General features: G+C 45.8%; 1 protein-coding gene across 2 annotated transcripts; it reads left to right on the top strand.

The window, feature by feature from the left end:
* Nucleotides 1–396: 396 nt before the first annotated feature.
* LOC128347919 (uncharacterized) lies at nucleotides 397–14,920 on the top strand. 2 transcript variants are annotated; one of them, XM_053303246.1, is made up of 3 exons: nucleotides 397–552; nucleotides 6,374–6,799; nucleotides 9,985–14,920. In XM_053303246.1, exons 2-3 carry the CDS (start codon nucleotides 6,380–6,382, stop codon nucleotides 11,863–11,865), a joined length of 2,301 nt encoding a protein of 766 aa, XP_053159221.1. In that variant the 5' UTR covers nucleotides 397–552; nucleotides 6,374–6,379; the 3' UTR covers nucleotides 11,866–14,920. The 2 variants fall into 2 exon arrangements, with proteins under 2 accessions (XP_053159221.1, XP_053159222.1); XM_053303247.1 differs by having other exon boundaries at nucleotides 477–552; nucleotides 6,297–6,799.
* Nucleotides 14,921–15,680: the final 760 nt, after the last annotated feature.

Genomic DNA, 15,680 nt, shown 5'->3' with positions numbered 1-15,680 from the left:
TACTATTATTCACATTAATAATATCATTATGAATAATATTATCAAATGTAACTTCACTGCATTTATAAAATTGCCCTGTTCAAGAAAATCATGCATTCACAAGGCTCCATCAAGCTTTCAAAACGTGTCAGCAACTTATACAGTGCATTGGACTCAGTTTCTTGCAATGCAAAATGTTCTTTTCTTTGTGGTTTTTAAAATAGGTACAGGAAGCAAAAAACAAAGCTATTTAAATAAAATAATCCAGCCACTGCCCCTAAACTTCCCTCTGAAGATTCACAACTCCGCAGTTGCTATCACTGGGGAAAGAAGAAACAAGAACGCTTTCCTCTTCCCGCCCATGTTCTTCCTAATTGGACGGGAGAGCTCTTGAGGAGAGGAGACTGTGCTGCTTTGACCAATCACAGACAAGAAATTTATTAAGCATTTTCGGTGCAATCAGCCATTCCAGTCCTTTCGTTCTTCGTTTTGCTCTTCTTAGTAGCAAACTTCAGCGGGGCAGAAGCGAACTGGTGTTGCACTGCGCAGGACAGAGATCTGGTTGTTTTCAAGGTAGGAAGGTTCTTTTAGGAGGGAAAGAGAGAATATTAGGTTACTGGGAGGTGCAGGATTGTGTGTAAACAGGAGTGATGCCTAATATGCAAGCTCTAAATCTTTTCCTTTTCGTCGAAGAGTAGTTTAGTGTGACTCATATTTTTTTAAAAAATAAACCGCTTCTAAGACATTGGTCAGTTAAGTGGTAAATATGTTAGTATGCTGCCCTGTTTTATTGGGAAATTCTATTCACTGTTGCTTTTGTAAACCGTATGTTAAACATTCTCTAATAAAAGTCAATCTGATAAAATGTGCAAACTGGTAAGAGAGGGAGAAGGGGCAAAAATTTGGGTGTTTCTAACGGACCTAATCGTCTTCATCTTTGCAGGAGGGTGGCGGGGTAAATAGCCAAGAAAGCATCGGGGAGGGTGTAAATAAGAATCACACGTGCCTGCGTTAGGTTAATTCGGAGGCATAACGGAGTGTGAGGTTGTCGTCCTGTTGAATTTGTGTTCTTTCAATCCTCCCTCCGTGCGCGCTCAGCATAGATTTGCAAAGTGATGGGTGAACACTTTCCGTGGGCTTTGAGCGGCTAAGCTACTGAGACCTGGTTGGCTTTGTGCAAGGAAAGCAGGATGCTTCATTTTGCTATATGAAGCTGCTTTAGAATTATTCGGACTGATTAGACCAGAGTTTGGATCTGCATTAAACGATGCCTTCTCTTTACTCCCCTCCCCTGTTCTAGAAAACGAGTGCTGAAGACTGCTTGGGAGCCCTTAAGAGTCTATCTGCCCTGAAAGGCCTGTTCCTTGACTGTTAAGTTGGTTGGACCGGCCTTTGGTTCCTTAGTGTGAGGGAAAGGCACTCTGCACATGTTCAGTAACTTCATCCTCCAGCACTCAGCTCTGGTAGTAAAAGCAAGGCCTTGATATAAAGGGATGGCAAGGAGAGAAGTTGTGTTCCCATCATGAGTACAGCATTTAATATCAATGCTTAAGAGATTGTGAGAAGAGTCTGGTTTGATGCTTCAAAAAGTATTTTTATTTTTGTTCCTCCTCCTGGTAAGTGAAAGAGGGTTTGGGGGCCAGTGGCATTCAGCAAGTATGATTGTTGTGCACAGGGTAACATTTTGCTTCTAAGTGTAGAGTTTGGCTGAGTGAGTTTTTAAAAGCTAAGAAAAATGTTTGCTGTGAACTTAGCCTTAACTTTAGAAGACAAATTCAGGTAACATTCCAATTCTCTACATGTCTGGGCCACCTCCAGCCTCCGAGGCACAAATGGCTCTGAACACCAGTTGCAGGGGAGCAACAGCAAGAGAGAAGGCATGCCCTCGTTTCTTGCCTGTGGGTTTCCCAGAGGCATCTATTGGGCCACTGGGTGAAACAGGATGCTAGACTAGATGGGCCATGGGCCTGATCCAGCAAGACGGTTCTTATGCATGTTCTTATATTTACTATGAAGTAAGGCCCATGGTACATACATGCCTGTCTGCAATTTGGAAAATGTTTTTTTAACTTGGTGCTTTATGCCAATTCCATTCATTGTGACTGTTAGTTTTTAGTGACTTCCTGTTTGAAGCCTGCCAGGCAATTATTTTCTCCGCCAATTATTCTCCAGTCAATAACTCAGAGGAGCAGCCCGTTTGTGATAGTGGAAAGGGAAGCCTTTAGGTTTTCTGTTCTAGCGTTGTGGCGAGTTCCTTGGTATGTTCTTGTTTAATGATTTTCTGAGATGTAATAAAAGTGTGAAATGCTCCTCTAACTCCTGCTAAAATCATTGTCATTTCACACAAAGTTGTGCCATATTTAGGGGGATGGGGGAAATCCCACCTTTCAGTCATCCTGGGTTACGAGGCTAAAGCCAAAGGTGTCTCCTGTAATATGTGTTTGGAGATCGGATTTCTTCACCCTTCAGGACAGATCAATGTGTTTTGTTTAATTGACAGACTTGTCTATCAATGGCTGCTAGACTGATGGATGTAGGCTACTTCCAGCCTAAGAGGCAAGATGCCTCTAAATACCAGTTGCAGGAGAGAGGACATGCCCTTGCCTGTTGGCTTGTAGGGATGTGCACGGAAGTGGGCGAGGGGGGTGATGGACTTTACAGGTGGGGGAGGGTGCACTTACTCCTCTCTCTGCTTCCCCCCCCCACCAGCGCTCATTTTTTGTAAAGTCCTTCAGGGTGGCAGTGTACCTCCCTGCCACCCCGTTCCCTCTTTGGCCGGATGTACCTGGCGCTCGCCAGGTGCATGCAGGTCACGCTTGCGTGCGCGCACATCACACTTGGGCGCTAGTCTATCTGACGTGCACACAAGCATGGCATGCGCTTGCATGCGTGCCAGGTACTTCCGGCCAAAGAGGGAACGGGGTGGCAGGGAGGTATGCTGCCGCCCCGGGGGAGAATTTACAAAAAATGAGCGCCGGTGGGTGGGGAAGCGGAGGGAGGGATAAGTGCACCCTCCCCCTCTCTTAAAGACTGACACCCCCACGCCTTCGGACCTCCCATTGTTTGACCCTGTTCGGAGGCCCGTAAAAGGGCCTCTGAACAGGTTCGTGCACATCCCTATTGGCTTTCCAGAGGCTTCTGGGGGTCCATTATGGGAAACAGAATGTTGGACCGACTGGGTATTGAGCCTGAACTGTTGAGCCTTGCTTTATTTATCTATTTAAAATAATTATACCCTGCCCCTCCAGTACATTACTGCTTGGGGCGGCTCACGATATTTATAAATCAGTTACAATATAAAATCAGACTAATAAAATTATAACCAAATTAAACAAGTTAAAAATCCAAGCTAAAACCACAATCAAAATTAGCTTTTAAAATTCCAAATTAAAATCTTAAAGCTAAAAACTAAGAATTTTTAAAAACTAAAGAACCTACCAGATATACACAAAAGGTGAAACATTAAAAAACCTCTTTAAAAAGATGTTTTAGTTGTTTCTTAAAACCACTGAGAGAGGGAGCATGGCGTGCCTCTTCAGGGACGGTGTTCCAAAGCTGAGGGGCCACAACCAAAAATGCCCTGTCTCAAGGCCCTGTCTGTAGTCTCCACCAATCGGATCTCTGTTAGTGGTGGGACCATGAGCAGGGCCTGAGATGACAAGCAGAGGGCCCTGGCAGGTTCCTATGGGTGAATGGCCCCATTCCCTGGCCCCAAGCTGTGTAGGGCTTTAAAGGTCAATACCAGCACCTTGAATCTAGCCTGGAAGCGGACCAGTAGCCAATGAAGCTGATGCAGGAAGGGTGTAATACTCATGAAGCGATTTGCACCCATGAGCATCCTTGTGGTAGCATTCTGAAGCAGCTGAAGCTTCTGGACCGTGTTTAAGGGCAGCCCCACGTAGCACACATTGCAGTAGTCCAATTCCAGCATTGCAGTGTGACCAAAGCATGAGTAACTGAGGTCAGGTCAGATTTCTTCAAGTAGGATTGCATCTGGCACACCAGCCATAGCTGATAAAAAGCACTTCTGCACACCGCTTCCACCTGTGCCTCCAAGGACAGCGTTGGGTCCAGAAGCGCTCCCAAGCTGAGGACTTTGTCTTTCAGAGGGAGTGTGACCCCATCCAAGACCAGATTTACCTCATTACTCAGATAATCAGTTTTACCAACCCAGAGCACTTCCGTCTTATCTGGATTAATGTTCAGCTTGTTTGCCCCCATCCAGTCCAGAACATCCTCCAAACCATGGTTCAGAGCATCTACTGCCTCCCTGATGTCTGCTGACTTAAGATAGGTAGAGCTGGGTGTCATCAGCATACTGATGGCACTGCAGCCCACACCTTCGGATGACCTCTCCGAGAGGTTTCGTGTAGATGTTAAACAGCATGGGGGTCAGAATAGATCCTTGTGGCATCCCATAGGCCAAGGGGTGGAACAAGCATCCCCCAGCACCACCTGCTGAGTATGACCCCCAGGGTAGGAGCGGAGCCACTGTATAACCATGCCCCCAAGTCCTAACCCAGAGAGATGTCCCAGAAGGATACCATGGTATTGAAAGCGGCTAAGAGATCCAGGAGAATCAACAGAGTAACACTCCTTCTGTCTATCTCCCGGCATAGGTCATCCACCAGGGCAACCAAGGTAGTTTCCGTCCCATATCCAGGTCGGAAGCCAGACTGGAAAGGATGCCACCACACTCTCCAACACCTTGCCCAAGACGGGGAGGTTTGAAACTGGTCAGAAGTTATTCCGATCATCTGGGTCCAATGAGGGCTTTTTTAGGAGGGGCCTGATGACTGCCTCCTTCAGCTGAGGGGGCACCAGCCCCTCCACCCATGGACCCAGTCCCTTCCTAGAAGCCTTCACCAACCATGAAGGGCAAGGGTCGAGCACACACGTGGTAGGCCTCAGCCTTCCAAGCAGCCTGTCCACTTCCTCAGGCAACACAGTCTGACAACCATCCAATATAACAGGACCAGATGGTGCATTGGCAACATCCAGTTCCGGGAGCACCACATAAATCTTGGCATCCGAGTCAGAACAGATGCGAGCACTTTTATCTGCAAAATGTAGCGCAAACTGGTCACAGTGGGCTGCTGATGGTTCTGTTTGATGGTCTTTGGGGTCTTCACCTAAGAGGCCCCGAACCACTCGAAAAAGCTTGGCTGGACAGCACTGAGCAGACGCAATAATGGCAGAAAAGTAGGATTTCTTCGCTGCCATCACTGCCATAGAGTAGGCCTTAACATGGGCTCCAGCCTGTGTTCGTTCATTCTGAGTTTTTCACCAGCAATGCTCAAGCCATCTACCAGCCTGCTTCATTGTCTGCAACTCACCTGTATACCAGGGAGCCACTTGGGCTCTGCGGGTCAGGAGAGGATGCCTAGGCGCAGCCGTGTCAGTCGCCCGACCCAACTCATACCAGAGGGAGACCAGGGCATCAACAGGATCGTTCACTCTCTCAGCAGGAAACTCCCCTAGAGCCATCAGGAATCCATTAGCCTCTGAGGGTGGACCATCTTAACTGGTCCCCCACCCCTGCAGAGGTATTTTGGGTCCACCCACAGTCCAATCTTCACCAGATAGTGATTTGTCCATGATAACGGTATTGAAGCCTCCTGGACTCTAATCTGGTAGGCTCGATGTAGCTGCTAAAAAACCCCAGGCAGGTATGAGGAGAGCTGTTATCAGTGCTCCCATTCTGTAATCCCTCTAATTTCTGCAGTCCACTGGTTCTCCACTCAGCCAAGGGGGCTCATGATTCCTTTATAGAGGGCTGGAGGTACCTGCAGGGGGTGGAGCAGATGGAGACACTTAGCAATCAAGCCAGAGAGGGCTCCACCCAGCAGCAGCAGGACAGGGGTTACCAACTTCCCTTTCTTTGCAACATTCCTCAGCTTCATATGGCTTGACTCACTTGCTTGAGTCATCTGTTGCTGTTTGCTCCAAGAACCCTAATGTACTGTTTTTGACATGTCTGTCTGATTTTCGTGGACTGATCTTTGGTGGGGGGTGGTCCTGGATCCATGTATGAGATGGGGAAAGTGATTTTTTTCAGTTAATCATCTGAAATATTGCAACTTTCTGAAAGAATTAAAAGAAACCTAAGAAAAGCGTGGCTCATTTCCATGTCATGCTCTTTAGCAAACAGGATGGCGGATGTGGGGAGATAGTGTCAATGTGTCTCCTGTGGTGACAAACTACCCTCTGTCAGCTTTACAGAAAAAGGTGTAAGATGTTTACTCAAATAGGCAAAAATTGCAACCATTTTTAAAAAGTATTAATTGGCTGCTACTGTTCATTTTGTCATGCTGTAGATTCCACCTTCCTGAGGCAGTTCTGGGAAAGGAACTGGAAACAAAACATAACAAAGGCTTTTCTTATTGGTCTTCAGGGAAAGATGGCCAGGGCAGCTGGAGGTCCCATCAAAGAGCTCTGTGAGGAAGCGACTTGTCCCATCTGCCTGGACTTCTTCAAAGATCCAGTGACTCTAGACTGTGGGCACAATTTCTGCCATGTCTGCCTCAGCCAGCACTCGAGAGGGTTTGGCATGGCTCTTTCCTGTCCTCAGTGTAGAGAAACGGATCAGCGAAGGAGTTTCAGGCCAAATCGGCAACTGGCAAATGTTGTAGAGCTTGTCAAGAAACTTCAGGAAGAAAAAAGAGCTGAAGGAAAGTGGCAAGTGTGCAAGAGGCATCAGGCACCTCTGAATCTCTTCTGTGAAGATGATCAAGACCCCATCTGCATGGCGTGTGACAGATCCAAGGAGCACCGAGGTCACAGCGTGCTTCCTCTGGAAGAAGCTTCCCAAGGACATAAGGTAGGGTGGGTATCTGTCTTTCACCTCTCCAGTTCTCATAGGAAACTGCCATATACTGAGTCAGACCATTGGTCCATCATCTAGCTCAGTATTGTCTACCTAGATTGGCAGCGACTTCTCCAAGGCTGCAGGCAGGAATCTCTCTCAGCCCTCAACGTACTGTATGCTTTGGTAGTTTGTTGGTTCAAAAAAAAATATTTTGTCCTATTTAAAAAAAAAAAAAAAATCTTGTCCTATCTTGGAGAAGCCAGGGAGGGAACTTGAAACTTTTTGCTCTTCCCAGAGCGGCTCCATCCCCTGAGGGGAATAGCTTGCAGTGCTCAACACTTCTAGTCTCCCATTCATTCTCAACATTCCACTCTCCAGTATTTTGCCACACTCTAGAGCAGGGCTGCTCAACTTCAGCCCTCCTGCAGATGTTGGCCTACAACTCCCATAATCCCTGGCTATTAGTCACTGTGGCTGGAAATAATGGGAGTTGTAGTCCATAAACAGCTGGATGAGGGGCCAAAGTTGAGCAGGCCTGCTTTAGATTGACCAAGAAACCAAATGGGCCTATAAAGATGGAGAATATTCTCGGTCTGGAATCATCTGGGGCAAGAGAACTGGTTATCCCCCTACCTGGATAGTGTCTCTGAGGGCATCCCTTGACTTTTTTCATACATTAGTGGCTGCAATTCATTCCTGCAAGTGTAAAGCACAGCTCTTGGTTGAGATGAGGAGAAACTAAGGGAAGAATTGAAGAAGGGAGAAAGAGACCCAAAGGTTTATGAGGGGAGTGGAAAAGATACAGCACTGGGGTGTGTGGGTGGGGCACGGGACTAGGAGTTCAAGGGGAATACTTAGGAAACTGCCATATACTGAGTCAGACCATTGGTCTATCTAGTTCAGTATTGTCTTCACTGACTGGCAGCAGCTTCTCCAAGGTTGCAGGCAGGAATCTCTCTCAGTCCTATCTTGGAGAAGCCAGAGAGGGAACTTGGAACCTTCTGCTCTTCCCAGAGCGGCTTCATCCCCTGAGGGGAATATCTTGCAGTGCTCACACATCAAGTCTCCCATTCAGATGCAACCAGGGCAGACCCTGCTTAGCTGTGGGGACAAGTCATGTTTGCTACCACAAGACCAGCTCTCCTCTCCTCTCCTCTCCTCTCCTCTCCTCTCCTCTCCAGGGAGAAGGTGAGGGGGCATGGAACTGGAGCCACCCCTTCACCTGGTTCTCCCCTTCCACCTGTGAAAATTCCTGGACCCTTCTTTATTCTTTCTATAAAAGCCTGCTCCCAATATTACAGCACACTGCAGCATGGCCCAAGAAAGAGAACCTGGGATGCGGCTGTCATTAGACCGAGCATTGGAAAAGGAACTGCCCGAATTGCCCCAATAATACTATCGGCAAAATATGGATGTTTTGGATGAAGACGATGCTCTGTGAGGGAGCATCAGAGGAAGGAATTGTGAAAGGGCTTAAGAGCAAGGGTTAACAAAGCATACACAGAGTGCCAAAGTACCTGTTAGAAAGTCTAACAGTTATAGCAACAGTTTAAAAAGCAAGCAAAGAGTGATCAGACAACTTAAAGCTGTTGTGGTTAATGACTAGACAGTTTCCTGAGCTACTGTGGTGAAAACAGGAAAACTACCATTTAAGGTAGATTGCTTTGCAAAAATATATCAAAGCCAATCATGTATCATGCCAACTAGACAGGAAAAGTGTGCAACTTGCTAATTGGTTACTGACTTAGCCTTGTATCTTATGATATATAAACAGATGTTTTGGAATTTGTGGCTAGAACTCAGAGAGAACTTTGCTTTCATTTCTCTGACTTCTCAGTGCATGCACTCTTTAATAAAACGCTCAAGAGAATCCAACTGCTGAGAGCCGTGTGTCTGCCTTTAGACGCTATCTGGGTCACCCTTTGAGGTGCCCCTCAACAAAGCTATATGGATGGAGGAGCAGGTTTGAGTCTTGGAGTTAAACTAGCCTCCTCAGGTTAGTCTAACTGCTGAGAAGGCAGCACAGACTCGGATACTTGCAGAAATGCAAATTGTCCTAGTCCTTTGTATAGTGGCTCTCGCCATCTGTGGGCGGGAGGCAGGGAGATGACACCACAACCACCCCACTTCTGGTTGGGGGGGGTGAGATGACTGAATAATATAAGCAGACAGGGAAAAGGTGGACCCAGAAAGTTCAGTGACAGAATCTACTAGATTCTGAACTTTTGAAACTAAATGCGGGGGTGGGGAGCAGTTCCACAGAGACAGACTTTGACCTTCCTGGTACTCTTCCATACAGGTGAAACTGGGAGCATATGGATCCCATCATGGCATACATGGTGTTAGCAGCAGGGTGGGAACACATGGAGACACGGACTATATTCCCAAAGATTTAACATGGGAGAAAATCTGGTTTTCTCTTCATGAACACACAGCTGAGGATTGTTCTGCGCACATCCATGCCTTTGATAGGGGAGATGTGTGGCTGCTGAGAATGAGGCATTGTCAACTTAAGCTTTACTCTCCATGCAAAATGCACACCTGTGGTATTTAGCTAGACTAATCCAGGGATAGTTCAGACCAGTTAAAAAGGATGGGATTTGTTTCTTCTCTAAGTATCTCTTTTATTTGTCAATTAACAAAATTTAAAAATTAAGCATTGACATGATGTCACGGTACAGTTCTTTTTTTAAAAAAAAAAGTTACAAAAAGAGCAGTAGCAGTAAGACAAAGATCAAAAGTTTCAAAAGGACAAGCCTCTTAATAAAAATCAATTTCTCTTTCTTTTGTGCTTGCTAGAAAAAGCTTGCAAAGTTGACTGCTCTGTCCCAGATGAATTCCACTCAAGATCTCTCTTCAGCAATAAAACACTGCTTTGAGCTTTAATTAGGGTTTTTCCCACTTTCTCTTATCCTTCCGCCCTGTTTCACAACACGGTTTCCAGAAACTTAGGAGACCTTGAATCTAACAAGTGCAGATGAGCTCACTGGTCTGCCTAGCACCACAGATAAGATGGTGAGCAAAAGACAGCATGTCTGCAAAAATAAGGACTCTTTATGTAAAGAATACACAAAATGGCCTCCTATTAGGTTCACTTTTGACTAAAGCCATCAAATAGGCCTGAAATATTGCCTTGATCCATGACAATTGGTTTTCTTTTTTCTCTCTCTCTCTTTCTTTCTCTCTCTCTCTCTCAGGTCAGCCAGAGTAACGCTAGAGCATGTAGTGTGGCAACCCAATACCTGAAGATGGATATGCCCAAATTAATTGAGTGTTGTCAACAGAAGGGGCTTGAGAGTCGAGGCCTTAGTGTGGAGGAATTGAGGGTTCTCCTCATCCAGCAAGCCAGTCAGCCGGAACAGGACATGGTGAAGCTGAAAGTGGAGGAGCTGGAAGAGCAAAAAAGGAAAGAACCAAGGGAGAGGGAGCAATTCCAAGCCCAGAAGAAGATGTCTGAGGCGCAGCTCACAGCCCAGGCTGAGCAGCGGAAACATGAACTGGAGCTTCTGCAGCTGAGAAAGAAAGAACCAGGAAAAACTGCCGTCAAGTCCTTCACTCCCTTTTCCCCTGGGGGAAACCCCGTAGATTTCCTCTCTGCCTTTGAGAGAGCTGCACAGAAGCAGGGAGTGCCTGTGGATGATTATATGGAATATCTACCTAGTTTAATAAGGGGGGAGTTAGTGGAGCTCTATCACAACCTTCCTAATGGAGGATGTGTTACTTACCAGGATTTTAAAGAGGCAGTGTTCAAACAATTCCAGTTAAGAATGGATCGCTTTGCTACGACATTCCGTAGCTTGCAACCTCAGGTGGGGAAATCCTTCCTTGAATTTGGGGTCAAACTAGAGGAAGCATTAAACAAGTGGCTAGATGGAGCGATGGCTGATAATAGGGAAAAGGTTCTCCAAGTAATAGCGCTAGACCAGTTTTGTGCCCGCCTGCCCTCTAATATACAGAATTTAGTGAAAGCTAAAGCTCCAAAGGATGTTTTCCAGGCTGCTGAAATTGCAGATCAACTGATGAATCGAAACAACTCGGAAAGGAGAACCCCCCATTTTGAAAGGAGCAAGGGGTTCCAAAAAGGTGGGTGGGAGGAAGCCCCTGCCAAACAGGAGAAGGGATCCCTGCCTATTGAGCGCAAAAGAGCCCCCAATGTGTCCAATTTTAAAGAGAAAGCCTGCTACCACTGTGGAGAAGTGGGGCACCTCAAGGCTAATTGCCCTAGGTTGGGGGAGCCTGTCTACAGAGTAACAGCATGCTGTAAAGTTGGGCATGATCCTGAAGAATGGGGCATCATGGAAACAGTGTTGCTCAAGGGTCAAAAAGTTAGGGGGCTGGTGAGTACTGGTGCAGATATCTCCCTTGTCCGCACTGATTTAGTGTCCCCCTCAGATATTGTCACTGGGGAGTCCTTCATCGTAGAGTCCCTCACAGGTGAACGCAACCCTGTTCCAGTAGCCCGGTTGCCGGTGGAATGGAGAGGGTGGACGGGGCTTAAAGACATTGGGGTGGTTGAAGATCTGTTTGCACCAGTGCTCATAGGGAGAGACTTGCTGGTTCTTGGCAACCAGTTCCCTGCATTCACTTACAGGCAAAGCCAGAGTGCTGAGTGGGAAGGTATTGGTAAAGACACAAAAAATGAACCCAAAGGGAAGGCTAAACTCAAGCAGCCTTCCATGGGAATGAGGAACAGGCCTGCTGCAGAGGTTGTGGAGAGCACTGGCCCTAAAAAGAGGGGAAATTGGGCTGTCGGGGAGAATACTGGGTATGTTGATTCTCCAGTCAAGGCGGGTCTACGTGGTATAAGCAGTGCAGGAGTGGAAGACCCACTGCTAGCAGAAGGCTGTGATGTGACTGAGGAGGAAGGGATTCATTATCCAGATTTGCCAGAAGGCTGTACTTTGACTGAGGATGGGGTGCTAATGATTGATAGTATTCTAGATTTGCCAGAAGGTTTTGGGATCATCATGGATCCTAATGATGATGATTACATGTCACAGGGTCTCTTACACATGCTTCGACAATCAGCAGCAGAAGTTCTCAAGGAAGCTATGGAGTATGAAGGCGATGACATCTAGGCAATTTGGCTGAGAAAATGGCTTAGCTCAAACAAATTGCAGTAAGATTTTGGTATTAAAAAAATGTTTGGGAAGGTGTGTTTTATCGCTTCCAAAAGAACTCTCCACACTGCTTCCCTGGGAAATCTTAGCCTTTTTTTATTGTCTTGTTTTCTCATTCTTATCTGGATACAATACAATATTTCTCAAAATAATTATAAAAGAATGAATGCCAATCCACCTGAAAGAACATCAGAGGCATAACTAGGGAAAACGGCGCCCGGGGCAAGCACTGAAATGGCGCCCCCCACCGTGCCCCCCCCCGCTGCCCCCCCAACATACTACATTATACTTAGGTTTTTCCTCACAAGCGCCTGCCGCCGCCAAGCCAGGCCACTGACTGGCTGCCAGGCACCAGCAAAGCAATGGGGCGGGGGCGCAGGCGGCACGGAAGGGGCTGCTCGTGGGGAAGGGGGCACCGACGCGCTCCCTTGACTGCTGCAGCACTGCTGCACTGAGCAGGAAACATTTGTATTAACAAAAAAATAAAATAAAAAATTGGTCATGGCGGCGCCCCCCACGTGACCAGAAAAGATGGCGCCCGGGGCACGTGCCCCCCTGCCCCCCCTATAGTTATGCCTCTGAAGAACATTACTCAAGCATCAATTCGATATACCACCACTTTGAATGTGAGTACACTTCAAGGTGCAAAATAAACAGATTTTGTTTCCTTAAAAAACCATGATGAGTGTTTGAGCACTAACATCTTCCCATGGTAAGATCTGTGGATACTACCTTTCTTAGCAAAACTTCTTATGTGCACGCTGGTGTATGAAACAATCCCAATTATGCCTTTGTCCCAGAAAAAATTCAAGACGTTTTGCACCTAGATGCATTTTCCCCCAGTAGATGGTTACATAATTTCAGATTAAATTATATTGCTGTTCATTCTGGTCCCTTTTTGTGTTTGGATCAATATTTTATGGAACTAATTGAAATAACTATATTACTATTTGGCACAATATATACAAAATTGTATTGCAGACTGTTTAATCATTGCTATAAAAAACTTTAAATTGAGGTAGACCACTTTTGGCACTCCAGCTGTTGAACTACAACTCCCATCATCCCTAGCTTCAATTTATTGTGGCTCAGGATGATGGGAGTTGTAATTCAGCAGCTGGAATACAAAAGGTTGCTTACCCCTGCTTTAAATGGTTTTGGCAATTTTCCCTATTACTCTTGCAACAATATAAAGCAAAGATTACCTTTAAGGCAAGAATGTGTTGGCAAACACAGATCACCCTTAATTATTCTTACAATACTGTAAACTAAAAGCTGATCCATCCAATATGGTAGAATGTAAATGCTGACCCAAGATGTTTCTTCTGCAACAGTTGTATATACAAGGGAGAGATGAGAGTCCTTGTGTAATTGAAACGAGCAGCAAAATTATTAGCACGATCTCCAGTTATCAGTAGCTCCTCTAGATTCTGATTATTGTCTAGCCATAAATACAATAGAATTCGATGAAGGGCATGCCACAGTTTTAACTGGATGGATCACTGACAGTATTACTACAAAACAGAGTGGGGATGGGAATCTACCTCTTGACTAGAATTTGAGAGGTGAGAAACTTTTAGCCAAAATATGGGACCTGTCCACAACAACTCTATCTTATTTGCCCATGTGTTTTTGGGTTGTAATACTATCGACCATAGTATCCTTCTGGAGTGTCTGAGGGGGTTGGGAGTTGGAGGCACTGCTTTGCAGTGGTTCCACTCCTACCTCTCGAGCAGGTTCCAGATGGTGTCCCTTGGAGACTGATGTTCTTCAAAATCTGAACTTTTGTATGGTGTCCCTCAGGGCTCCATATTGTCTCCGATGTTTAACATCTGCATGAAACTGCTGGGAGAGATCATCAGGAGATTGGGTGCAGGGTGCTATCAGTATGCTGATGACACCCAAATCTATTTCTCCATGTCAGCATCATCAGGAGAGGACATAACCTCCCTAAATGCCTGCCTGGAGTCGGTGATGGGCTGGATGAGGGATAACAAACTGAGACTTAATTCAGATAAGACGGAGGTACTCATTGTGCGGGGTCAGAACTTGAGAGATGAGTTTGATCTGCCTGTTCTGGATGGGGTCACACTTCCCCAGAAGGAACAGGTACGCAGTCTAGGGGTGCTTTTGGATCGAAGCCTCTCCCTGGTCTCCCAGAGTCCCAGGTTGAGGCAGTGGCCAGAAGTGCCTTCTGTCAGCTTTGGCTGATACGCCAGCTGCATCCATTTCTTGAGATGAATGTCCTCAAAACAGTGGTACATCTGCTGGTAACCTCCATACTGGATTACTGTAATGCACTCTATGTGGGGCTGCCCTTGTATGTAGTCCGGAAACTACAATTGGTCCAGAATGCAGCAGCCAGGTTGGTCTCTGGGTCATCTCAGAGAGACCATATAACTCTTGTATTGAAGGAGCTACACTGGCTGTCGATATGTTTCCGGGCAAAATACAAGGTGTTGGTCATAACCTATAAAGCCCTAAACAGCTTGGGCCCTGGGTATTTAAGAGAATGCCTTCTTCATCATGAACCCCACCGCCTACTGAGATCATCTGGAGAGGTCTGTCTGCATTTGCCACCGGCTTGTCTGGTGGCCACTCAGGGACAGGCCTTCTCTGTGGCTGCCCCGAGGCTTTGGAATGCGCTCCCTAGTGAAATATGAGCCTCCCCATCTCTGACAGCTTTAAAAAAGTCTTTAAAGACACATCTGTTCACCCAGGCTTTTCATATTGGTTTGATGGTTTTAATGCTGTTTTAAAATATTGTTTTAAAAATTTAAAATTGTTGTCATGTTTTAAACTTTTTGTTTTAACTAATGTTTTACTTTCTGTTTTTATTTTGTTGTAAACCGCCCAGAGATGTAAGTTTTGGGTGGTATAAAAATATGTTAAATAAATAAATTAATTAAATAGAACATCCTGTTTCTATATAATTGGTAAACCTGTAGATTTGAAATTGAGAACAAATAAAATTTCTGTACACAATAAATTACAATCTTCCTGAACTCTTTAATATACAGTGTTTTTGGTTGCCATTTGTTTTGAGGTTAGTCCAAGATGGCACAACTTTGGTCCTCTGATCGTTCTCAGCCACAGTGGCCAATGGTTGGGTACGATGGGAATTGTAGTTCCACATCTGCAGGAGGGATGAAGTTGCACAACCCTGGGTTAAACCATCCACTGCCTCAATTATTGAAAAATAAGTTTCTAAGTTTCTTGCATGGAGGGTTTCTGGGAAACAACAGATCAGGGATGGTAGGTTATCTTGTGGTTTCCCAGGGACAGGGAAGTCACCCAGGAGGCACTTGGGTATACAGTTGAAACTCGGAAAATTAGAATATCGCGCAAAAGTCCATTAATTTCAGTAATACAAATTAAAAGGTGAAACTGATATATGAGACAGACGCATTACATGCAAAGCGAGATAAGTCAAGCCTTAATTTGTTATAATTGTGATGATCATGGCGTACAGCTCATGAAAACCCCAAATCCACAATCCCAGAAAATTAGAATATTACATGGAACCAAGAAGACAAGGATTGTAGAATAGAACAATATCGGACCTCTGAAAAGTATACAGTATACTGTGCTTGATTGGCCAGCAAACTCGCCTGACCTGACCCCATAGAGAATCTATGGGGCATTGCCAAGAGAAGGATGAGAGACATGAGAACAAACAATGCAGAAGAGCTGAAGGCCGCTAATGAAGCACCCTGGTCTTCCATAACACCTCATCAGTGCCACAGGCTGATAGCATCCATGCCAAGCCGCAT

The sequence above is a fragment of the Hemicordylus capensis genome, chromosome 2 (assembly GCF_027244095.1).
Source record: "Hemicordylus capensis ecotype Gifberg chromosome 2, rHemCap1.1.pri, whole genome shotgun sequence".
NCBI lineage: Eukaryota > Metazoa > Chordata > Lepidosauria > Squamata > Cordylidae > Hemicordylus > Hemicordylus capensis.
This window is presented reverse-complemented; position numbering and strand designations above follow the sequence as displayed.